This window comes from Heptranchias perlo, chromosome 27 (assembly GCF_035084215.1).
Source record: "Heptranchias perlo isolate sHepPer1 chromosome 27, sHepPer1.hap1, whole genome shotgun sequence".
In the NCBI taxonomy this organism is placed as follows: domain Eukaryota; kingdom Metazoa; phylum Chordata; class Chondrichthyes; order Hexanchiformes; family Hexanchidae; genus Heptranchias; species Heptranchias perlo.
Window position 1 is genome coordinate 31,808,396 of NC_090351.1, and position 27,151 is coordinate 31,835,546.

A 27,151-nucleotide genomic window follows, 5' to 3' on the forward strand; every position below is an offset into this window, starting at 1 on the left:
TTCATCTTTTAGGGAAAAATTGGATAAATATTTGAAGCAGAGAAAAAGAGTCGGCTAAGAGAGAACGGGATAGTGGGGTTAATTTTGGATTGCTGTAACAAAGAATTAGTGCAGTTGGGCTGAATGGCCTCGTTCTGTGTTTGTAAATTTCCGTCATCTCGTTGGGTTAGCCACTTTTAGAAGTCTAGTTATTATTTGTTTTTATTGTCCCTTTCTACAGGTTACATGCCTAACGTGCAACTACAAATCCAACACCGTAGAACCATTTTGGGATCTTTCACTGGAATTTCCAGAGCGTTATCATTGTCTTCAGAAGGGTGCTATCCAGTATAAAGAATGCACTCTGACGGAAATGCTGGCAAAGTTTACAGAAACCGAGGCTTTGGAGGGGAGGATTTACGCCTGCGACCAGTGCAACAGTAAGTGGTATCTTTTTAAGCGAGTCTTCCTCTCAGTTGGACAGCCTATTGAAACTCTTAGTCTAGTCTCCCACATTGTTGAGGTACTAGAGGGCTCTGGCACTTGTGGAACAGTGTTATTCTGTCCATGCCTAGACAGTGAGGGTTGGCAGGCTGTTTAAGCCCAATCCTGTCGTGGCCATATATTTGCACGAACAACAGTGATTGCTAGATGGTAACCAGGAGCAGGAACTTTGGCTGAGTTTTTGTCCTCCCTGACCAGTGGTCCTGAGGCTATTTGTAGTGCCCATACTGAGAAGGCAAACTCCATAAAGACCAGGGATGATACCTGGAACTTTTCTGGCCCATCTGGTTCAGTTATTCACTGCCTCAACAAACTGAGGCATTGGGGGATCCCAAGCTGTAGTTACTTGATGGGAACCTAAGAGAACAGATATATACTTTTGTTTCTGTGTTTAAACGAGTATTTGTAGTTGTTTCATTGCATTGCTCTCAATTGCTGTTGGATCAAAATGCCTTTTGATCCTTTGCAGTGAAGGGAAAATCAGGGCACTTAGCACAGTCCGTCTGGCCTAGACTTCTACCAACCAACCTGCCCCTCCTTTGTGTGGAGGAAACTTCAGTTCCCAAGCATTTCCATAAATAGGACAAAGGTGTATACTGGAGCAAACTCTCACTTGCCCTGAACCCTGTGATGGTAGCCTTTTTTTTTCATTCGTTCATGGGATGTGGACGTCGCTGGCAAGGCCCACCCCTAATTGCCCTTGAGAAGGTGGTGGTGAACCGCCTACTTGAACCGCTGCAGTCCGTGTGGTGAAGGTTCTCCCACAGTGCTGTTAGGTAGGGAGTTCCAGGATTTTGACCCAGTGACGATGAAGGAACGGTGATATATTTCCAAGTCGGGATGGTGTGTGACTTGGAAGGGAACGTGCAAGTGATGTTGTTCCCATGTGCCGGCTGCCCTCGTCCTTCTAGGTGGTAGAGGTCGCGGGTTTGGTAGGTGCTGTTGAAGAAACCTTGGTGAGTTGCTGCAGTGCATCCTGCGGATGGTACACACTGCAGCCACGGTGAGCCAGTGGTGAAGGGAGTGAATGTTTAGGGTGGTGGACGGGGTGCCAATCAAGCGGGCTGCTTTATCCTGGATGGTGTCGAGCTTCTTGAGTGTTGTTGGAGCTGCACTCATCCAGCAAGTGGAGAGTATGCCATCACACTCCTGACTTGTGTCTTGTAGATGGTGGAAAGGCTTTGGGGAGTCAGGAGGTGAGTCACTCGCCGCAGAATACCCAGCTTCTGACCTGCTCTTGTAGTCTTTTAGCTCCTGATATGAAATGGGCTGAGTAGTTAATCTTTTTAACTGAAAGTCTGAATGATGCTAATTTTAATTAAATAGAGTGGGAGGAAGCTTGTGTGGAGCATAATCACCGGTCGAATGGCTTGTTTCTGTGCTGTAAATTCTATGTAATTACTTATCAGGTAAACGACGGAAATCCTCACCGAAGCCTCTCGTCCTGACAGAAGCTCAAAAACAGCTAATGATATACAGACTACCTCAGGTCCTCCGTCTGCACCTTAAACGATTCAGGTAGGATGAATTTGCTGCAGCTTCAAAGGATCGCATTAATACCTATTAACAGTTATGTAATCCATGAATTCCAATTTGTTAGTTGTACATTTGTCACTCCAGCACTCTTAATTTTCCACAAAAAGAACTTCACTTTGATTTGTTGATCCAGCAGAATCTGCCCAAAAGTGGAGACAGATTATTGAACCATCAATGTGTATACTCTGGTTCCAGTCTAGTTTCTGCACATGTTGCAAATTCCGTCTGTGGTTTGATTTTGATTTTTGTTGTCATTACAAGCACTGAATTAAATGGTTTCTCTTATTCCTCTCAAGTGATCATTGCATAAACTTGCGAGTCATTGGGGAACCCTTCAAAATAAGTCTTTGCATTTAATGTTTTATTGTAGTACAACAATATACTAACGCTGAACTGCAGTTGCTATAGGGCAAAGCAAGTTGTAAAATGCTCCATGTTTATGGGAAATGGTGTGCCATCCTTCAAGAGTGATATCGGTGTAAAGCAGGCGGAAGCTCTTGCACTGTGTAGAAGAAAGATGAGCTCTTTGTGGCAGTACCCTATTGTTGCTCGAGCACTAAAGCAGTAAAAATTTATTTTATTTATTGATTACACTAGGCATGACGCTACAAGTGACAGCAAATGCAGATTACACAAATAGTCTATTTTTTGCAATATTGTACAGTCATAGCCTAGTAGAAAATTTATCCTCACAACATCCTTTCCTGTCTCCCCCACCCCTCCCCATTGTCTTTCACTTCCCTATTAAAGTGTCTTGTGCATTGGAGAGGATTCATAATTTAGTCCCTCCCCTCATTGGTTTATCCATACCATGTGCCATTCCTCTCCCAGGAGGGAAATTGCTCCCAGACCTCTGCCACTGTCATCACTGGTCACTACAGGTACATAGGAGAATAGTCTAGGACCAGTTAACTTGCCTTTGATTCCTGACCTCCCAACCTCCCCCGCCCAATTGTACACACACTTTTCTGTAGTGACGCAACTTGCTTCGTTTTAGTGCCTCCCCATATTTTGGTCAGGAACCTGCTGTATGGGAATTACACATGTAGAGTTTTGCCGTACTACTCCGTGACACACTGCATTGGAGCTCCATTACACCGCTGACAGTAACTGATGTTTTACACCTTAATCCATTGATTGGTTCTCTGCAGAGTGACATCATGACACCTTTTGTCCACTGTGCTCCCTTGTCTATCTGTGCCGATTGATGCTTTTGTCCTGTTACTTAACCTTTACCCTGTTAAATAAATCGGTACTGTGGTCAATTTCATACCACAAATGCGTGGCCCTTTGTATTTTTCCTCTCCTGTTTTTTTTCCTCCTCACCTGAAAGTGTTGACCTTTTTCTGGTACTAATATATGGGTGTTGGTCACTCTCCAGTTCCTTGCCCAAGCATCTATTATTTGTGTGTGACCCTTGAGAGTGAGTGTGACCCTGAACACTGAGCATCACCAAGCTATTCTGCTATGGAATGCATCACAGATAGCACTGTGGGAGAACCTTCACCACACCGACTGCAGCGGTTCAAGAAGGCGGCTCACCACCACCTTCTCAAGGGCAATTAGGGATGGGCAATAAATGCTGGCATGGCCAGTGACGCCCACATCCCATGAACGAATTTAAAAAAACAGATGAGGCTTAACCTGTCCTCACCTGACATCCACACTTTCTACCAGGGCCACTGAATAGTGATGGGGAGGAGTTACCCTGGCTGATTTCATTTGATTTTTTTTTGCTCCTTTTCCTACCTGGGGTGTTGAGGTCACTTCTACTGCCTCTGCCTCTGCTGTGGCTGAGATCAACTAACTCGGCACACACCAGGGATTGAACCGTCCGCCTTCCTGGTCTGTATGGTTAGCTGATTATTAACTTTTTTGTAAACAAAAGTAATAATACATTGACTTTATCCAGTTATCTTGTATAGAATGTGAGGATTTTTTACAGGGCATTGATGTACTGTACTCGTGTTCCTTATTTCCCTCTTGATGCAGCTACTGTGTTTTTAGGTGGTCTGGGCGCAACCATCGTGAGAAGATAGGGGTGCACGTCAATTTTGACCAGGTATTAAACATGGAGCCTTACTGCTGCAGGGACTCTTCCTCCGCTCTTGGCAAAGAGAGCTTCATATATGACCTCTCAGCTGTGGTGATGCATCATGGGAAAGGATTTGGCTCAGGACACTACACCGCATACTGCTACAACACAGAAGGAGGTCAGTTTACTGTAACTAAGAAAGGATCATAAGGGCACACAGCTATAGCTGCTTTGGAGGTATAGTGGGTAAACGCCCTTCCCGGCATGTTGAGCCATGCAGACTTAAAGAATCCAAGTTCATTTCTCAATTTGTGCTGAATTAGCTGATCTCAGCAGGTTCAGTTGCTACAGTGGGTGTCAGTGCCCCTCGGCTAGAGAAGGTAACACTCGGCTAGGCATCTCGCTTCTGATTGCAATCCCGTAACCACTGCTCAAAGGTGTGCTTACGAGGGCAGAGTCTTGCCTCGCTGTGATGCCTTCCAAGATCAAATAGCCTGCCAATCCTCATTGTCTTGGTTCACATGAGACGAATGGCCACTTGATTGAGGTACCAGAGAGTTGTTGGCAATCAGCAAAAGTTGGGGAAAAGACAGCCTTGTATATAGTAATTCCTCTCTTCTTTAATGCTGCTTCCCAATAACTCATACTGTGTATGGTTGAACTATCTTGCCAGCCTAGGTAGTGGTCTTTCAAACCATGGAGTGAGCACAGTCTTCTCCATGTTCACACACAGCAGACATTGTTGGACAAAGATTGGGAACAAGAGCACTGGCCAGTTTAAACTGTTCTCTTGTTCCTCACGAGCCTACGGTCATTGAAGTTAGTCGTACAACAGTGCTGTGTCAGTGAGATCAGCTAACTCCGGACTGACTTGGCATCAAACCTGCCACCTTTGTGGTCTGTATGGCTCTGTTGTATCATGTGGTGCATTTGCCAATAGAACCATTGGGGTGAAGAACCATCATCTCTAAAGCCCCTCCTCAGACTCCTCCTTCACTGGTTAGGAAGCCTCTTTGCCCAAGAAGGGAAGGCAGTGCTGTGAAGGGATTTGTGGTTAGAACATAAGAAATAAGAGCAGGAGTAGGCCGTATGGCCTCTCAAGCCTGCTCCGCCATTCAATAAGATCATGGCTGATCTTCGACCTCTGCCCCACTTTCCCGCCCGATCCCCATATCCCTTGATTCCCCTAGAGTCCAAAAATCAATCGATCTCAGCCTTGAATGTACTCAAAGACTGAGCATCCACAGCCCTCTGGGGTATGGAATTCCAATTATTCCTAGACCCTCTGAGTGAAGAAATTCCTTCTCATCTCAGTACTGAATGTCCGACCCCTTATGCTGAGAAAATGTCCCCTAGTTCTAGACTCTCCAGCCAGGGGAAACATCCTCTCAGCATCTACCCTGTCAAGCCCTCTTGGAATCTTATATGTTTCAATGAGATCACCTCACATTCTTCTAAACTCCAGAGACTATAGGCCCATTCTCCTCAATCTTTCCTTATAGGACTTTAATCTTCATATAGACGTCAGTCATGGCTCAGGTCTCTGTGGACCAGCAATGTCACACTAGGACATTATTTTATAGTGTGTATTAATCTTCAGAGAGGAGGGGGGTATAGAGAAGGCAGGAAGAATATTGGGAGTGATATATTCTTATAAATAGGATGTTCCTATAAATGGGTTTCACTATTGTAACCTTCAGATAATGCTGAACCAAATTGTGTCAATTTTTGGGGTGGAAAAATTGACCATGGGTCAATTCCATCTGTTCCAAATTAGCATAGTTGCGAAAGGATTTATTAGATTAACATTAGAATTTATCAGTGTGGTATTTTCAATCATTTCTTTGATTGTGCAAGTGCCAATTGACCCTCCGATCTGTTGCCCATGTGTGCAGTGAAGCTGTGGGTGTTGCTCGCTGAGATGCTATTTGCTCAACAATTAGGGGAAAGTGCTAACTTTCCATTCCATCCTCAAGCAAGCTTGCTTCTTTTCTAATTCAGCCGGAGGCAACATGATTATTGCAATTTTGTAGAGCAAGTTTGCCCTATTTGTTGCCCTCTTGTATTTTAAGAAGGATAATTGGAGGCGCATGACTATGATAGTGAGGAGAGTTTACTTTAAATTTTTAAACCAAGAGGGGAGCAAAGGTTTTAAATTGTGAAAAGTGAAAAACAATCTCAAAATCCAATCTACATCAATTTCCTGTTCCACCTCTACTATTTTAAAAAATCCCATGACTTTAGGTCACTTTCACAAAAAATATAATACGGTGTAAATGGGACTTGTTTAGGTAAATGTACTGAGTAGTATGGAACTAAGCCAAACAGACAAGGAAGGTCTCCGATCCAAACCCTAGCCTGTGAAGAGTTTGCTGAATTCAGCCAGGGTGGTGGTAGGAGCATTACAGTGGGCCTCCATTTCTCAGACAGGGGAGTGGGAGAATCAGCCAGGGTTCCCGTTCCCGATTGTTAACCATTGATTCCTACTGGAAAGTGCACGTGCATGGCCACTGGGTGAGTACAGGATTGAGCTTGTTTTCCTTCCTCTCCCCTACGCAACCCCCTCCCCCCTTCCCCCCCCCCCCCCCCCCCCCCCACAAATAGACAATAGCCTACTGACACTGTCTAGGCACACAATGAAGAATGGCACCTTGGGTGAAGTTGTCTAAGGAAGAATCGGCACCTTCGGGGGAGGAGTGAATGCAAATTACACACCTGATTGTACAGTAATTTCATTGACACGTGCTTCATTTGACTAATGAATATATTGAAAAGAAGGTAAATACTGTATTTTACAATCTACTGTATCCTTTTTCTCCTCTTTAGAATTTTGGGTCCACTGTAATGACTCTAAGCTAAATGTGTGCAGTGTGGAGGAGGTGTGCAAGACCCAGGCCTACATTCTCTTTTACACTCAAAGAACCGTGCAGAACAAAGTGGGGTTTGTCACAGAAATGCATTCTGAACCTCCTGTGCCAACCAGAAACACAGAAAAGAACAGGAGACTGACCTTCCCCTAGGACGGGTTATATAAACCATTATTGGAATTTGCTGAAACCACCCAGCATCAGCCAGTGGGGACCACGTTGGGGCTGATTAAGCACTGTTGTGTTCTCATGTGGGCTACAGAAAATGCCCTGGGGCTCGTTTACCGAAGCATATATAGCTTTCCTATGCATATTATGGTAGGGTTTAATTCCGTACTTGTCAATTAAAATGGTTTGTTCAAAGTGTCCAACTGTCAACGGTCAGATGATGTGGACGTATGCAGTATCAACGTTCTTGTTGCAACGGTTTTTCCAGGTAGTATATCCATTGCAGCGCATTCTGTTTGTCATCATTCATATTATTGGCTGATCTGGAGATGCAACCATTTCTAATTGTCACTTTCATCCTTTAACTCCCAGAAGGTGCCTTTGTTTGCCACTCGATTCACTGACTGACACAGGTACACATGTTTGACCTGTTTTCATTGTGTACTGGATGCAGTTACATTTACTCCCTGTGGTGCTATACCAAGCTAGGCTTGAACTGATTCACTAATTCTGCATGACCCAGGGCTGTTTTGCACTCACACTGAACGTTCACTAATTAGTTCAGGCTCCATAATACCAGTTATGATTTGCTGCCAATGTTGCAGAACAATGAAGAAACCACAAGAGAAATCCTTGTCCTTTTGCTCCCATTTATGATTTTTTTTTTACTTTATTTAAGTGAAAGGGCTCGTGCTGTGAAGAATTACTGTCACAACACCAGTCTCATCACTAAGAATAACTACAGCGGCTGCATGCAACCCAGCAGGATGTTCCTTTTACGATAATGTAAATCCCTCCGTTGAGTGTCTGATGGATTCAGAACACAAGAATGTTGGGAGTGAATGTAGCCGATGTGATTTCATGCACTTCTGCTGCAAACAGTTCCTTACTTGAGCTTTGTCTGCTGGATTTTGTATGAGGGTAGGATTTGTTAGTGTTTTCAGAAAACTTCTGGTCGGTGGGCAGTGTATATGTAGCTGATCATGCAACAGTAACATGGCAGCTTTGGAAATGTAAATTAAGACTTTTGCAACAATTTCAAATAAATGTGGGAGATTAAATCATTTTATTAAATCTGATCTTGTGTGCGTACTATAGAATGTACTAGTTTTGTTTCTGTAAATTTTGAGGCCTCTTGTGTTCAATATATTTTGGTTTACTTTTGAGAATTTGGTAGGAATGCAGAGGAGATCATTCAGAACAAAACAGTAAATGCGACATTCTGCTGCCTGACTTTGCAGGTAAAAGGTTTGAATGTTCTCAAAGTTTTCATAGTAGTGCTGCCCTGGTAAGCACACTGCCCAAAGTGGAACTGAACAGTATGGGCCAGGAAGTTCCTATTGTTTGTTCCTGGATCTGCACTGAGTTAACTAATCTTAGCCAATGTAGTGGTAGGGGAGCCTTTGGGCTGGGGGGAGGGAGGGGAAAATCAGCTAGTGTTGCCCCCAGTCACTGCCCTGTGACACTTGCAGGAAATTGTGTGCGCGGGTCAGGCAGGATCACGTAATGCAGGATGCCTAGTACTTGTGGAACCGTACTGCAGCATGAGTCACCTCCTTCAGGATGAGGAGTGGGGAAGAGGCAAATAACATGCCTTTGTCGTTGTGGTCAAGTTTGGATTAATAAACCAGATAGAGATACCAACTGCTATCAAAATGCTGCTTCACATAGATTTTGACACTTGTGGGCTAGTTAACTGGTTTTATGACTTGGTTTTTACTTCTTGTCTCTGTACATCTTATAGGAACTGACTACAGCTAATTTAAGTATGGTGCCATTGAGTTCTTAAATCTTTTTGAATTTGTCATTAATTTTATAAGTGGGATGTTTTAAAATATTCAAAATCCAGCTCTCAAACCTTTTTTTAAACAAAATATCTTCAATACTCAGTTGCCATTCTAATACCATGCATCACTAGAGGCTGGAGACCACCCTCTGCCTGTTAAATGGTTTTCTTCTGGTTAGCCTTTCCCTTTCCTTGGGCGACTTGAGTGCTCTGCTGTATTTTGCAATTCTCCATCCGGCAGCTTGACTGTGAACTGGCAAAAGTCCTCAAATAAGGAGAGGGGAGTTCAAAGTTTGTTGAGACTGAGGCTCAAACTCGTTTCCCACCTTTTCTTTCTTATTCCTCCCTTATGTTTAGTATTCAGGGCGCTATTGTAAATTCTTTCAATTCCCTCTCTTCCGCCCCACCCCACCCCCAATCCAATTGTAAAACTAGTTGATATTTTTTGTTTGCACTCACTATCTAGTTTCTGGTTCACACAGCCAGTTTGTGGTAATTTAACGCTGGCTACGCCTTCTTTTTTGTACTTACTACAAGGTGACACAAACAATGGTACTTGAAAACTTAGTGATAAGATATTGCATGCTTAGTATGGTGACTAACTGCTACAGCACCGAGCAGCAGTATACATCAATCCGCTACAGCACCGAGACACTGTACGTTTCGTTCTGCTTTCCACTGATGCAGAAACCGCAGATCCTCTGTGCATACCGTTTAATAATAGAGAACTGCCAATACGTTAGCACTTTGTAAACCACACAGAACTTTTTCATCCTCTTGGGAATATCAAAAAGCACAATTTGAACCATATCAAAGCAACAAACTTACTAATATACTTTGCATAAACTCAATAAAATTGGTTTGAATGTTTTAATTATGGTGCAGAAATGCTACTGCAGTGCTCAGTAGGCTGCACGATTCTGAGCATTTTTGTGTAACAAATTGCGCACAGTAACTGTCGACTCATCTGTGATTGAGTTTATGCTGAAAATCAGTTTTCATGAATCAATATAAAGTCAATGGAAAATGAGCTGGCCCCACTTTTGCTCTGTTGGTACCTGCTTACTAGTCATAACTTTGTAGCATGCATCTAAAACTCATTTGGATGCATAAGAGCTATATGGGTTTCTGTAAACGAGTCCTGATATATTACATAACAGGTACAGGTACAGCTCGTGTTTGGTTGAAGGTTGCTTTTCCTTTTATCCCACCAGGCTTTCAGAAATTGCATGATCAGACGGTTTTGTGTTATTTGAGTCCAGTGTCCTCTCCAGTTGTTTGAGAGAACAGTCCCGAAACAGAGTTCCAGAAAGCAGCTTATTCAAAATGCAGCTCAAAAAACTTATCTGGTTTTATTTTGTTACCTGACACTGAGCTTGAGATAGTGCTGATGATTTTTTTAAAAATATATTTTGGGCAAAATCTTTTATGCAAAGTAGGTGAAGAAGATTGCAGAAAGGGTCAATCAACCAAAAGCTTATGTGTGCCTCAGTTCACCATATGAAATAAAAAATGAAAATGAATATGAAAAACCAAACACCTTTTGCATGCTCGTAACATCACTCTGATATTTTAAATCCACTTCGCCATTTATTTTTAGTAGTGAACAGGAGGGTGTATTAAAACAGTACCAATTTTCAGCCCCTCAATAAGTGTGCTGCCCTAAACACCCATACAGGATACCATCTCCAGCACAGGGCTACCCTCACCAATCTGCTCATGATTCCCTCTCCAGTACATTCCTGGCCTAAACATCCTGCTGGTGATTCTGTCTACAGTACAATCTTGGCCTAAATATCCTGCCCGTGACTCCTCTGCAGTACATTTCTGGCCTAAAAATCTCATCTGGTTCCCTCTCCAGTGCAGTGTTGGCCTAAATGTCCCATCTAAGATTCCTCTCAGATAATTTTATTATCATTTATTAGCAAGACAATCTGTCCTTTGTCTCTGGTTTCATGCTGCTTTGTTTGCATTCAGTTCTGTTTCTTGTATTGCAATTTGTTTCAATGACAAGGGAGACAAATTTATTTTTGCTGTTGTGGAACAGCTTCACAATTGTTAGACTTTTAGATCTTCAGTGGCTCAATAAGTTTATTCAATGAGTAGCTCAGCCATATAAACCAGGAAGATCGCAGGTTTGATTGCTGGTCTGTGTTGAGTTAACTGGGGCACTACAATTGGCCTCATTGCTCCTGACTTGAGGAGGGGAAATCAGCCAGGTTTCCCTCTCTTGATTGCTATCCAATTATATATGCTGGAAGTGTGTATATCAGATGAGGATAGGGTTGCCTTGGCTGAGATGTTTCCCATGGTCAAGTAATCTGCCAACACTCACTACTGATGTGCACATGTGAATAATGACTGCTTGGTCAAGGTACTGATTTTTTTTTAATCCAAACTATTGAATAGCAAAATACTGTCCTTATGGTAGAATAATTTTGGAAGCAAGTACTCTAAATAATGGTTTTCCACATGGGAGCTTTAGGGAAGAATATTCCTGCTCACTATTTGTAACAAAACCTTAAACATAGGTTATTTATAATTGGGTTTACAATTTCACTCCCGACAGTAAAAAGGAGATCTTTCCATTTTGTTTATCTTAAACCGTGTTAAGTTCAAAATGCTCTAGAAAGAGGAAGGCATGCCTGCTTCCTTCTGTTGACGGACTACAATGATACAAGCCAAATTTCTCGAGAATAAACTGAAAGGGGCAGGGCAGGAGTGTGTTGAGAAGTCTATTGAAAATATCCCATTTTTGAAAATTATTTATTTGACATGTATTATCAAACTAGTTTTTGCAAAAATGCCAACTTGTCATTTTTAGAAGAGAGATTCCAATTTTTTTCTGTAAAATTCAGATGTCTGCATTTTCTTAGTTTCAGAAACCGAGAAACTACATTAAAAAATTTGGAGTGGAGTTTACTGAAAATGTTTCCATTCTAAAATGGGCAAGTTGATAATCCTTGTTATTGACCTAGATTATCTCATCTGTGTTATAGTCTTGTTCACCAGTGGTATGTAACTACCCCGCAGTTTTATTAGCTTTTAACATATAAGCTGAATTTTTTTTAAACTGTAAAAGCCAGGGTCAAATGAATTCTTAATTCACCTTACAACAGGTTAAACCCATCATTAATCAATTATTTTTGACTAGATATCGGCTTGCTTTTGTGTTATGTGATGGGGGTGGAAAAGGACTCATCCCTTAAAATGGCAATTTGAATCTGCTCATAACTTGCTAATACTTAATTCCATAACAGTTATCGACACTGATGCCTCCTATCTTAAAATTTAGTAAACTGATCAGATGAAAGCAAGCAGGAACTAAGCATTTCAACCATGGGAAAGATTGATATCATCCTACCATGAATCAGCTCAGCCCAGAAAGATGTTTCCTTTAGGATTCATGGGATGTAGCACAACCACTTTGCCTGGCAGACAGTGAGAGTTTAAAAGGATAATCCTTTAGTCAGTTGGGTGAGGTACTGGAGGGCAGCCATTGCCCCTACAACTGTAAGCCAATGCCTTCAGGAGACAAAGGGAAACAACTTAGAGGGATGATCAGACATTTTTTTTATAAATGAGCACCAATCTTTAAAAAGCAGCATATCATGGCCTGATTGAATTATTGTGAATTGGCAGTGGTGTAAACTGGACCCAGGAGTAGTTACATGTGACCACTGATTTAGACATGTACCAATATAGCCCGCCAGTAGGCTTGATGTTGAACCCACCCAGTTGCAGCTCCTCCCCATACTTAGTGGAGCTACCTTGCTCAATTGTTGCCCTGCTTCAATTCAGCAAATTACTCTGGATGGGGGAAATTGCATGGATGAAAGTTGCCCCAGTAAGATCTCCCAGTATAACTGCTCAAAGCTGCCTGGGTAGATTCAATACATTATCACCAGATTATAGTACCAGATCTCAGTATAATCATGGCATTCATTTTATAGAGCTTGTGGGCAGTCCAAGAATTGTGTCTAAAGTAACGTTTTTGTATACAGCCCCTGTCCACCAGTAATGTATAATTTTGCCATCTACCTAAATTGAGATGTATTTACATTTTTAAAAATTTAATTTTAATAAGCCCTTGAAAACAAAGTTAAAGGATCAAATACAGGTCATTACTTCAATGTAAATCAGGAAACTGGGTCCAGAAAAGGTAAAGGAGAAATATTAGCCCAGATTTTAACTCGGGGTGGGAATCGGGGGCCAAAGTGGGCGTTGATCTGTCTGACCCCCTGGAGTGTGAAGCATGGGAGATTTTAACTCCCTGGCCTCATTAGCATGCACCAAAACTGGCTGCCGCCCGAAGCCAGCAGGAATGACATTACCGGTGGCGGGCTGGAGTGGAAATTTCATGGTGTGGGGTGGGGATCAGGCTGCTGCTAGGGGCCCTCAGCAAGGTACGTCAGAAATGGAGCTGAGGAAATCGGTAAAGTCCACGATTGTGGGGGAGCCCGGGACAGGAGAACATCAGAACAGGAGTAGACCATTCGGCCCCTCTAGCCTGCTCTGCCATTCTTAAATAAAGTTGAGGTGCAGATTAATCATCTGCCTATGCTCCATATCCCTTGATACCCTTTCCCAACAAAAATTCAATCTATCTCAGTCGTGAAAGCTCTAATTGTCCAAACATCCACAGCCTTTTGGGGGACAAAGTTCCAGATTTCTACTACCATTTGTGTGGAAAAAGTGCTTCCTGATTTCAGACCTGAATGGCCTAGCTCTAATTTTGTGATGTACCCTTTAATCCCTCCATTACCTCGACCCTCCCTATCTCTGTAACCTCCTCCAGTCCTACAACCCTCCAGGAACTCTGCATTCCTGCAATTCTGGCCTCTTGTGCATCCATGATTTCCTTCGCCCCCACCATTGGCAGCCGTGCCTTCAGCTGTCTAGGCCCTAAGCTCTGGAATTCCTCCCTAAACCTCTCTACCTTCCTCTCCTCCTTGAAGACCCTCCTTAAAACCTACCTCTTCACCTGTCCTTATATCTCCTTATGTGGCTGGGTGTCAAATTTTGACTGATAACGCTCCTGTGAAATACCTTGGGGCATTTTACTAGGCTGAAGGCGCTATATAAATGCAAGTTGTTCTTGATCCCCCACCAGAGGAAATAGTTTCTCCGTATCCTATTGAATCCTTTTAATATTTTAAATACCTCGATCAAATCACCCCTCAATCTACCACACTCAAGGGAATACGAGCCAAGTTTATGCAACCTGTCGTCATCATTTAACCCTCTAAACCCTGCTATCATTCTGGTGAATATGCACTACACCCCCTCCAAGGCCAGTATAGCCTTCTTGAGGTGTGGTGCCCAAAACTCAATGCAGTACTCCAGATGGTGTCTGACTAAGGCTCTGTGCAACTGAAGCAGAACTTCCTCCTCCTATTTTTGATTGCTTTTTGTATCTGTCTACTAGCTTTTAAAGATCTGTATACTTGAACTCCCAAATCTCTTTGCTCTTCTACAATTCCTAGTTTCTCACCATTTATAAAATACTCCGATTTATCTCTCTAGTCTGATGTGGATGACCTCACATTGGCCCACATCGAACTCCATCTGCCACAGTTTTGTCCACTCAATCTGTCTATGTCCCTTTACAACTTCCTGCTCCCATCTGCACTACTTACTGTCCCTCCTTAGAAGCCCATGGTATCCCTGTGGAGCCTGAAGGAGCACCCCTGCACTTCCTGGCGTACGAGAGACCTTTTTAAAAGTTTTTTTAAAAACTTATCTGGTTCTCCCGTGGCCAGGATGCTGCCTGTCACAATTGAGACACAACTTTGCCATTTAAATTAGGCTCCCACTCCTCTGGGGCGGACGGCCTCCCCACCCCTGAATTCAGGCAAATTAATATGGGGAGGGTAGGAACGTGCACGTGAACACCCCACTCCTGCCATCCTAAACCCCGCCCACACCGTTCCCATTTTGGGGGGGGGGCGGGGGAGGGTTTAAAATCAGGACTATTGAAAAGATGTACCGTCTGCTTTTAATTAAAGGTTGCTAATTCAAGTTCTGATCATTCAAAAAAATTTAGCTTTGAATCTCACTTTATGGTGTTATATATGTTGTTTAATTCAAATTATTGCATAATTCTGATTTTTTTTTAAGAACAAAAAAAATCTTCGAATTATCAGGAGTAGACATAAGAACACACGGCCCCCCGAGCCTGCTCTGCCATTCAATAAGATCATGGCTGATCTTCGACCTCCGACTCCACTTTCCTGCCCGATCCCCATATCCCTTAATTCCCCTAGAGTCTAAAAATCTATCAGTCTCAGCCTTGAACATATTCAACGACTCAGCATCCACAGCCCTCTGGGGGTAGAGAATTCCAAAGATTTGCAACCCTCTGCGTGAAGAAATTGCTCCTCATCTCAGTCTTAAATGGCCGATTCCTTATCCTGAGACTATGCCCTCTATTTCTAGGGGGCATAGTCTCAGGATGGGACTGTGGGAAACGTGGCTCTCCAGCTACGGGAAACAACCTCTCAGCATCTATTTCGATCAGGCATAGAAGAATGGTTAGATTTCTGGAATCTAGAGACAAAAACATTGGGGCTATTCAAAATACAATTGGATCCCATGATAGCAGAGTTAATGTACTAGAGGAATTGAGCTTTGATGGACCGAATGGCCTTTTTTCATTCCTGGCTTTTCTTCTGTTGTCTGTATGACAGGGCAGCATATAAGGGAACAGCAAGACTGTTGTGATCCTTAATCTTGAGAGATAAGATTTTAGGACATGTTTTGGTAAAGTGTTGAAGCCCAGCGAAAACAAAGTCAAATTCAAATAAACAGGAATATCCAAAATAGCAAGCTGGAGAACCAGTCCACTTTATTGACACAAAAGTTGTAATTTTTATTTTCTGTCACAAGATGTCAGCAGTGTGCTTTATAAATCCCGTCACGTTTATAAAGCATAATGAAGCTGAATTGCTGCACAAATTTAAAAATATAATCTGATGACTGAGCGATTTAGGATTTTTTGTTTAATTTTATTTGAAACTTTACCTCTTCCCTCCTCCCCCTCTACTAAAATCCCTGTTTCTAATGACATGCACCTACCTCTGATGGAGAATACACAGATGGACCTACTCCCAGCTTGCTCCAGTGTTCCTCCATAAGTGTTCATGAACGACTAGTTGATATTACTCCCTGTTAAGGGAATTGTCTTCTGTATTAGTTCTCATGAGAAACCTAAAACTCCTACTTGGGACTAGTCTATCTGAATACAGTCCTTGATAGCTGCACATTCAGTTCAAACATCTCTACTCATCTGCAAGTACTTGCATTGGAAATTTACATTCTTTCCCTTCCCTTTTAAAAATTTTCTTGTGAATTTGTCTTCTTCCCTGGCCCAGATCATTGCTAGAAAGACAGCAGCTTCTGGTCCTTCATTTGTTTTATGGTTAATCTGTGGTGTTTGCCAAATCTATATAATCAACATTGTGCACTGCTATTCACTGATTAAATCCACTGGTTGGATTGCAAATCTCTCCATAGCAGCAACGTGTTCTATTTTGATAACAATTGCACATTAAATCGACACATCTGCAAAACACATTTCCATTTCACAGTGCCCACTTTATATAAAAGAAGTTTTCAGTTTTATTTGTTTGAAAAGCTGCATCCAGCTCAGCGTATAGGAGAAGCTAACTTTACCATCCGAAAATGTCTTTTTTTTTCCAGTTTATTTTTTTTTAAGAATATTGCAGCCTGCTTGTAGATGGTTTCATATTTTTGAATATATGTTTTATTTAAATGCTGTTTCCATTGTCATAAACACTAAAATAATTGGTACAAAGGAAATTGTAACTAAAGCTTTTATATGTTGTTGTATGTTGTAATTTCTCTTCTAGGACTGTCTACATTACTTTCATGCACTTGCACTCTTAAGTATGGCAGCTGAGGTGAGCAGATATTAGACTGGAAAAGATACAGTCTTTATAGTGAAAACCCTAGTGTCACCTTGCTTCTTGATTTCAAGAACTGTCATCTTCTGGATTCAAACAACACAATACTGTGGTGGTGCTGACTGCTCGTTCACACTTTGTGTCTGTGAATACGAACTGTTCTTACCAGCAGATTTTAAAAAAACATATATACTAGTGTACATTTTTGTGAACTTCATAATGTAATATATTCATGAAGATTGTTTTTTTTTTAAAAAGTCCGGTTTCTTTTATGTTTTTGTTTTTATAAAAACAAAATTTACTCAGGCCTATTGTTACCAGGTCCGAAAGGAGGTAGTGGTCAAATTCCCTCCTAACGTTTACTGCCCTGCACATGGAAAGCCCCAGTTACACAGGCAAGCGTGCATGCCTTCTGAGATGGGGGGTGGGGGGAGGATGCTCTTGTGAAGTTACCTCTTGAGTATTGAATGAAAATTTCAACAGCAAAGATACACGATTAGGTTTCAGTTTGTTCTGAGTCTGCTGAGTAAGAAATCGGCTTTCCATATTTGTCATCCTAACTTATCATAACTAGTATATATCATGGAGAGAATGCAGAGTATTCTTGCTGCATGCAGCAGGTCAAGACTAAAAAGCATTGGCTTATATCTAGACTTCAAAGATAGGAATCACACTAGTACTGTAAGGAACAAGTTGGCAGTTTGTCTAGATTTGCATATTAGTGGATTTTATTATATTGAAAGCTGCAAAAGACTTTCATTACTTAATGAGGTGAATAGAAACAAATGCATCTATTGTGAAAGTGGTGTCTGCCATAACTTTTTTTTAAACTGTCTCTACTTTCCTGGAATAATGGTGGAATAATGGTAAAACTGGTCAGGCTATTAATTTTTTTCCCCACTGACACACATGCAAAGTATCTATTTCCCCCACTTCCATTCCTGAGATCTGAAGGGTGTTGGTTATCAACTTTTTCTTGAGATTTGAGAGCTTCTGACTTTGTAAACATGAAGTTACAATCGTGGAGGTGTGCAGCAAGTATAGGACTGCACAGGAGTGCTTTTTTATGTAATTGAAAACTGCCCTGCAATATTAAATGACAGTAAATTATCAAATTTAAGTTTTTATCAAATGCATAAAGAAAATGAGTTAGGGCAGGGAAGGGTCAAAGTTAACAAAAGGTTAGGGTGACATCACAAATAAATGCTTTTATTTTGAAAAGAAGATTCTGTATTTCAATCCTCATTTTAGCTGACAATTTACAAAATGTTATTTGTTATAAAATGCCTGTGTAAATGGGGCTGGAGAATGGTCCATTGATTTGGTTTTTATTGTTTTAAGCACATGCATGATTTTTTTTGTTTTTTGTTTTAAATTTTTATAGCTAGTGCCATGAGCTCATTGAAGGCATGTGGTAGCAAGGAGTGTGGCTGGAGCCGCTCGCAAATTGTATTGTTATGTTGGATGTTCAGTAGCAGGTTTTAAATGTTAGATTAGGGCACTTTGTTCATGTGTTAGCAAATGTGGTTTGGTATTAAGAGTACGGCACATTGAATCAGGGTCCATTCCTGTACTGTCTTGCTATGTCAACCAATCTGAAATTTCATATCCTGTGATTTGATTTTTTTTTAAAATAGAAATGATTTTTCTAAGCTTTTGTCTTTCTACATCTATTGTTTTGTAAGTTAAAGTTCCTAATAAAGAAAAATAAAGAGTACAACTTTAGAATTTAACAGTAATCCAATGACTGTCTCTTTAAAAAAATTATTTTATTATAATTGTCTCCCCTTATCTCAACAGCAGCAACTTACATTGGGTTATGGTTTCACAGTATGCCACTAGCTTTCCAGTACAGCACCCAAATGGCTATTCTTTTGATATTAGCAGAAACCTATTTCTAGCTTTATATTTTATCCACAATTATAATTATCAAGCAATTAGATTTGGAGCTCTTCTCTTTAACGCATGGAACCATTAAAACACAGTAAAATTAACCAATACCGTGGCCTAGTTTGAAAACATTGTATAATTTAATTGCTAGTCCTTAACTAGAAAACCACTACAGCTAAAATAAATTAAAAATTAAAACCTATTTTAAAGAGGTTGGATACACAACGGACTAGATCAGAAATCGGGTGCTTCTCTTCCCTCTCGATGGCTTAGACAAGCGAGCACAGGAGGGAATCAGAACTGACCCCATCCTGTTGTCCTCTGACTTCCACACACATATATGCTTTGTGCAGTGATCACTGGATAGCATTTAGGAGCATTTCCTGTTTTAAATTTCACTTCCAAGCTCAAAGATACTATTGTAATGTCCTACTGTCACGCCAATAAAGATCAGCTAACTCTGTATCCACTAGAGATCAAACCAGGACAGGCAAGCATGATCCTATCTTCACCTACGTGTCCACACGCACAATACCAGCATTGTTCACTGGATGGTGATCAAAAGTGGGAAACCTAATTTTTCCCAGATATCTTGCCGCCCCTATCTTCCAACGTGACACTATCAGCACCTATTTTAAGGAAGATCAGCGGTACAGGCAGACCACAGATTTCTTATTTGTAGAGCTCAAATTTCAAACAAGTTGTTTATGATTGATTATTTGACCTTTTTAATGTAAGTACGAAAGTCACTCAACATATCTCAAGATGCAGGCATTTGTTACAAGTTTATTGTAATAGGCTTTGAACGTCAACAAAGAACATTATACATTTTTAAGTAATTGCTGATTCAGCCATCAGTTAATTCTGTAAGACCAGTATTCAGATACGACTGTAGCAGCGATTTGATCATGGTGTAGGTACGGCACAGCCTTGGTAATGGTGGACTTCCAGCTATTACTAGATTCCCAATATCTGCAAGTGGAAAGCACACAAGATGTCAGGATGAATTATAAGCAATGTTGCCCTGTGGAAAATCATAAATATTCATTTTGTAACTTCAACTGGTCAGAGAATGATTAGTATCCAATTCTGTTTCCCCTCTTCTGGCTCACTAGTTCAGCACTGACTTCCGCTGGACTAAAGCCCCATTAGTAATGGCAGACCTGTTACTGTATCCTAGTGGCCTTTTCTTGTGTGTCAGCCTTGACAGTGAATATTGACCAGCTATTTGAACAGAAGGGCATCAAAACTGAACCTCAGCCAGCGTCCAGACATGCTCACTTTCCAGCACAGATCACTGGATACCAGTGCATTTAGCAACGAGTCAGGAAACTAAAGAAACTGGGGGGGCATCACTGTTAAACCCAGTTAATGTTAACATTAATGTTTGTTCATTTTCCATCAGGAGTTTCCTGATAACGTTCAGGATCAGGGATGGCAGCAGACTTTCCACTTCCCTACATAGTAGTGCCCTGGCTTAGGTCAATTAACTCAAACACCAAAGCTAGGACCCACCTGTTGCTGAATACCGACAGCAGGTGCTGCATTTACCAACTTAGTTCCTGGGGAGGCTTCTCTTCCCGCTCCCATCAGACACTGATGATCAGTGATGCTGCAATGCACTTACGTGCTGATAAGTGCTTGCAACTAAACTGTCTTAGAGTTAAATGAGTTATTTAAAAAACATAAGTGTTGACAAACACCCAACTCCACAGTGTAAGCAGAGTAATGTGGACACTGCCTTAGATCTGGGGGCAATACTAATGATTAACTTTCAGGGTGAATACAACTCCCGTACACACACGTTTGAATCCTGAAATTCAAATCAAGAACCCAAGTGATGCGAGTCCCCTGAAATTCAGACATTATTGATGTGAAATATCAGACATCAGTTATTGTTGAATGGTGATCAAGAAAGTATCTGCAGAAACTCCCACACCTGATTCGAATCCAGTGACACCATGCTAGAAAGCAGCATGTCGAGATGGCAGCTGAAGAGGATTAGCATACTATGCTATACTATCCATGGCCATTGATGCTCACCGCCAAGGGTTTAGTCATGAATAATGGCTACTCTGACACAGTATAGAAGACACTCAACAAAATATAAAATACTGCTGGAGGACTTACCTAGATCATGTTTACTGGACAGGCTGAGGTGCCATCAAATCAATGTCTGATAGGTTCCGGGCAATATAAACTCCTGCAGCAAACAGCCCAAGGTTGACAATTAAGTTCCTATTTGGAAAAAAAAGAGGAAAAATATTAATCGTAATCAATTTACATTCAATTTCTAGGGAGGAACAAACTAAATTTGCAAAGCACATGAAGGTTTTGTTGATCCATTAATCCGAAGTGTACAAAAAAAAATTACTATTGGGGGGGGTGATGCCCACCGCAGCCGAATATCCTCCTGACACCAGGCCCTTAGGCCAGGTGGGTACGTTCTACCCGTCGAGGGTGGGGGTTGGCTCTCGGGGAGGGAGTATTTGGGTCTCGGAGGAGGTTGGGAGCCGTTTTTATCTCATAAAATGTAATTGATCCGTCGCAAGCTGGAGGCGGACGATGGGTCTGAACATCCGCAATTTCATTAACCCTCACCTCCTGAAGTCGGTCCTGTCGGTGGCCAGGGCAAAGGCCGCTTTAATCATCTCCATGAACCCCCGGCGAGGGCCACACTCGCTCTTCTTAGGAGCCGCCATGTTCTCGCCGCACGCCGCAAAAGGGGGGACCGGTGCATCGGCGCACAAAAGACACAGCAACTGTGTCACAGCCATAACAGTCCCACAGACGGGAAACCCGGTTTCTGATATTAGTTCCGGTGAATGTCGGAGGCCACACAGGCTTTTTAAAATATCTATATTTTTGTTTCTGAATCATTTCATCCATTGTTCTGATTTCTGCCGAGTGGTTAAGGTCTATACAACAGTTAAAGGTGCTCCAACCAGAAAGTATAAAGGGGTTCAGAAAAGCACATTTCTGTTGCATAATTTGAGGTTGAATTTCAGACCTTCTAATTAAATCCCTTTTACTTAAAGTTTATTTTTCGACCCATATCCTATATAAAAGTGACTGCTGCAGCTTCACAACGGAATGGATTTTGAGCTGAATGACTAATTATTGTGTGGTTTCTGATGAAAAGAAAAAAAACATGAAAACCAAGAACATGCAGGGAATGTATAGAAAAGAGTGAATGTGAACCTTTTATCAAGACTTTTATTTGTATTTCCACCTAGCAAGATGAAATAGTTCATGAGTAGCAAACTTTCAACGCCCAAGAGCCAGAAAAAGAAATTGTACATCGCAGGTTTTAAATGGTATTCGAGTTCACTTTAACTTTTGGTTTCCTTCCATATTTTATCAAGTGGCCATTCTTCATTGGGGAGCCTGAGCAGTGCGTGTTGACAGACTGTTTCATCTTGGAGTCCTCACAGTTGTTATGTACCCAACCTTTTTGATTAAAATTATTAACAGGAGAAATTCCAACCACTCATCCACAGAGGGGCTTCTTAGTGAGAACCTATTGGGTACAAATGGCATGTTGGACTGTTGAGTATTTTAATAGAGAAAGAAAGAAATGTGAATGCTGGTAATCTGAAACATTGACAAAAACGCAGGAAAAGAAAGTGTGCCACTGACTTATAAAGACCAATTGCAGTACATTAAAATCTGTTCTTATGATGTATAATTCCAGGATTTTAAGGATCACATTCAATAATTCCATCCATTTTTATGTGCAGACTTCAAACCAGTTAAGTTAATAAACCAAATAAGTTAACAATTCAGGTGTGACTCTTCATCACAGCAGGGTTGTTCCTTTAAAAAATTGATTGAGGATATCCACCCTGCAACAAAGTGTCAGCAGCCTTGGGGTTTTCTCCCTCACTGGTCCTTTCATGATGTGTGCTGTTCTGCAGCTGAGAGAAGGGGCAGATAAATTTATCCTAGGACGCTCAATACCTGTGCTGCTGTCGGGCTAAGTGTCAAGAGGATTGCAACTGCAGCCTCCTGAGGATCCCCTCCTCCTCACTTTCCCTTCCTGTGTGGCACAGTTCAGATCATGAGAGGAGCAAAATATGAGGACGTGTGTACAATGTTTCTCTGGGGCTCAGCTTGCTACTGCAGTAAAACACTGTTCCTTATTAACATTGGTAGTAAACTGAGAGCAGATGGAGTTGTGTTGCCTGTGAATATTGTAAAGAGTATCTGGATTGCAGAGTGACGACTACAAAGCACTGAGAATTGGACAAGGTCGCGCTCTCTTCCCCCGCCTCGGCAGTCAGATAACAATGTGCATTTGAATTATTGAAGCTCATTCTATCAGCCAGAGTACGCAGCCCTGCTGACATTCCCAGACACCAGAAGTGTATTGGCAGAGAATTTAAACAGATAATTTGACTTTGTATTTCACTGCTGTCTTCATATAGTTTCAATTGAATACTCTGGACTCATGGAGGAGGATTGTTGATTTTGACTGATTTGAAAAAAAACTGGTGGTAATTTCATTCTTGAAGTATTTAAGTTTGAGGGCTGCGCTTATAAAAATCTAAGCTTTGGGGAAATAATTAAAAGTCATATTCTTGCCCAGTTAGTTTGGTTAAACATTAAGCAACCTGAGAAAAAACAGGCCAAAGATTCTTCAAGTGACCTCTTTAAAGACACTTAAACATCGGGGGATGGTGTAAATCCTGAATCTATTTGGTTAGACTTAAGGAATAGGAAGAGAACTGTTATTCTATTGGATGTTTATTATAGATCACCGAAGAGTGTAAATGTGATAGGGGAAGAGATACATTTTTTTTAAAAATTCAGAAATAATGGTTACCCAAATATAAACTGGGGTAAAAGTAATGTAAGTGAAAACGCAGCGAAAGGTATCTTTAATGTGTCCAGGACTGCTTTCTAGATTGTATGTTTCTAGTTTAACAGGTAAATGCTGGATTTAGTTCTAGGAAATGAAATGGGGCATGTAGATTATATAAGGGTAAGGGAACATCTAAGTGGCACCGACCATTACACAATTAGGTTCATATAAAAATTCAAAAGAAAAGGGAACAAAGATAAAAATATGACTAACAAGCAAATTTCAATTAGATGAAATAGGTACTGGCCCTACAAAAGAAAATCAATCGGAGCATAGAAAATGTACAAGGGAAGCAAAAAAGGAGATTAGAAAGGCAAGGAGAGGTTACAAGGAAAGATCTATGATGAAAGATTACATCAAAGGATATAGAGTGAAGGATTTCCAAACATACTAAAAGTAAAAGAGTAGTTTAAGGATGGATAGGGCTGATTACAGATGAAAAAACAATCTTCTCGTGGTGGATGAAGAAATGATAACGGTACTGAGTAAGTACTTTGCCTCAGTATCCACAGATGAGAGTGATGGTGGTAATGAAAGGGTACAAGAGGAAAAGGTGATGCAATTAGGTGCGATAACTATAGATAAGGAAGTAGTACTGATAAAAATGGTGCAACTCCGTGAAAAATGCTCTGAGCCCTGATGGCAAGCTTCCTAGAATACTCAGGAAAGTCAGAGAGGAAATAGCAGAGGCTCTGACCAGAATCTTTCAAATTCTTGTCAAGAGGGGAGAAAAGGAAAAAGTGGGTAACTATGGACCAGTCAGCCTAACATCAATAGTGGATAAGTTTCCACAGGTTATTATACAGGGTGAAATTAATCTTCATTTAGAAACATGTGAGTTAATTAAGGCAGCATCTGCGGAGAGAAAAACAGAGTTAACATTTCAGGTCGCTGGCTGACCTGCTGAGTGTTTCCAACATTTTCTGTTTTTATTTCAGATTTCCAGCATCGGCAGTATTTTGCTTTTGGGTTAATTAACGACAGCCGGTACAGACTTGCAAAAGACACATTGGGGGTAATCTTAACCCCCAAGAATGGGTGGGCTGGGGGCAGGTGGGTGGTCAAAATTGTAGATTTCATCAGCGAGACTGCAACCCAGCTCCACTGCTCTCCACTCCTCTTCCGGGTTTAACCCGGGCGCGTTTGAATCCGTGCACGCAGCCGATTCCTGGAAATCGTGTCCCCTGTTAATGCCAGCAGGCAGATCACTAAAGGGGCAATTTACCTACTTGCAATACTTAAGGTAGGTAATTTTTTGTGGATTCTGAACCTGAAACTAATTTTACCTTACCTGAATGGGTTTCCCACGGCTTCTCAATCTCGCCAGTGAAATGAGGGCGAGATTGATGCAGAAGTTGATTTGGCTCTTCAGACCTGTGATTGACACATCTCAAGAAAAACTTTCAATAAATACGTCATCCCTCTCTCTAAATTTTGTCCTCTTGTCGTATCTGCTCGATTAAATCTACTTTCCACACCAGAGTTCCTAAAGGCCCTAAAGGTCCTTTTTCCTCAGCTGAGTCTTCTCTCAGCCGTGGTTGACAGGCCCTTTGATTGAATCCACCACATTTCCCATATGCAGCAGAAAATAACTGCCAGGGACATCTGTTATGCTTTTCATCTTTTAATGCTAGTGCTGGTGCTGTTAGGAAGTTCAAAATATGAATATTGCTTATATTGCACTGATCATCAAATTGCTTCTCTCCTGCTCACCCAGGTATATGTTCCTTAATCCTGGCCTGAATCTGGAGCCAGCTCTTCATGCCCTCCTCCCCGTGCAGCCTCAATGCAGACCAGCCTGGATAATGGAAATCACCACAAATTTTTATCTTGCATAGCAATACCCTAGAGATGGGGAGAGATGTAGACAATACAAAGTAAAAAATATTATACTTTTTATTTAACAAATAAACAGACACAGAGTACAAATAACTAATGAGATATGAGCAGGCTGCACAATAACCTAACATTTCACGTTTGTCCATGAGAATTCTAGTCGATAATTGGGCAGGCAGATAACTGGAGTGCAGATAACGGAAGATCCACTGTAGTTTCTTTTTCAATACTGCTTATCTGAGCAAAGCAGAATTCTGGATCCAATCTAAACGTCGTGGGCACTTAGCTTTTTTTGGGGGGTCGGAAATTACATCACTAAATTCTCGTTTTGCTTCCTTGTAATTTTTCCCCAACTGAAACTTAGAGATAAGGCAACTCTTTTTCCTCCAAATCCAAATCAAAGGCACAGTTAAACAGCAGGTTTTCTGTTCGAGATTGTGCACAAATTATTATCATCCAAATAAGTCACAAACTGAGAACTCACTAAAAACAGTGTTATTCAGTCGCTGTCCAGCACCTCATTTTATTACACTTCCCGCCACCCTCTCGATTTTTCGATAAGAATATGGCAGAATAGGGGGTTGTGGTCCTAGACTAGCAATCCGTTGGTCTTGAGTTCAAATATCAAGTTGTGAACTTGAATCCTGGAAAAAATAACCACGACAAATGTAAGAAAAAAAACAATAAACCAATGTTCACGCCAAGAACCCCCCCCCGCCAACCTAGATGGCTTCCCCCCCCCCACGATCTCAGACTTTCCAGGCGTCAGCTCCCCGGCTTCCTTCCCAACAGGTAGCCAGCTCGTCAATCTGGCTGGCTGTCACATGGGAAACCTGGAAGTAAAATCAATTGCCTTCAATTGAGTTGCGATCGCAGCTTCCAGCGCGCTCACTTGACTTGCGGGTTTCCCACGCGATAATCCACCCACCCGCTCAGTTCCCAGCTCCATGCTAAAATCATGCCCATTGGGTATGACAAATTTAATTGCTCGCGCAGATATGATAGGCTGAATGGCTTCCTTATGTACTATTAACATGTACTTTGTACTGTACTGCAGGATATTCTGAAGGGGGAGGGTGAACAGCCAGAGGTCGTGGTCCACATCGCTACCAATGACATAGGTAGAAAGAGGAATGAGGTCCTTTAGAGAGCTAAGAAAGACATTAATAAGCAGGACCCCAAAGATGGTAATCTCCAGATTACTCCTGGTGCCACGCACTAGTGATTATAGAAATAGAAGGATAGAGCAGACGAATGCGTGGCTGGAGGGAGGGCTTTAAATTCCTGGGGCATTGAGACCAGCTCTGGTGGAGGTGTGACCTGTACAGGCCGGACGGGTTGCACCTCAACAGAGCTGGGACCAATGTCCTCGCGGGGAGGTTCAGTAGTGCTGTGGGGGAGGGTTTAAACTAATTTGGCAGGGGGATGGGCACCTGGATGTAGCATTGGAAAGGACAATCAAAGTGCACAAAGGATTGGGAGAGACAGCTAGCACTAGAGTAAGAAATAGTATTGGATAGGATCAGACTAAGAGAGAATACAAGAAGGTCTAAAATAGGTTTACAGTGCATGTGTGTAAATGCACGAAGCGTGGTAAATAAGGTTGGTGAGCTGCAGGCACAAATAGCCACATGAGACTATGATGTTGTGACGATAACGGAGACCTGGCTCAAAAAAGGGCAGGATTGGGTACTAAATATTCCGGGATACAAGGTGTTCAGGAAAGATAGAGAAGGAATGAAAGGAGGGTGGGTGGCAGTA

At 41.7% G+C, this 27,151-nt stretch overlaps 1 protein-coding gene across 2 annotated transcripts in view; it reads left to right on the forward strand.

The window, feature by feature from the left end:
• The window catches only part of usp49 (ubiquitin specific peptidase 49), a 62,103-nt gene extending 43,570 nt beyond the window's left edge, over positions 1-18,533 (forward strand). Inside the window, exons 4-7 of one of the 2 annotated variants that reach the window (XM_068007575.1) lie at positions 221-419; positions 1,893-2,001; positions 4,012-4,232; positions 6,881-18,533. In XM_068007575.1, coding sequence (XP_067863676.1) covers positions 221-419; positions 1,893-2,001; positions 4,012-4,232; positions 6,881-7,074 — 723 coding nt within the window. In that variant the 3' untranslated portion in view covers positions 7,075-18,533. The remainder of the gene's footprint in view (positions 1-220; positions 420-1,892; positions 2,002-4,011; positions 4,233-6,880) is intronic. The other variant, XM_068007577.1, reaches the window with a different exon arrangement.
• Positions 18,534-27,151: the final 8,618 nt, after the last annotated feature.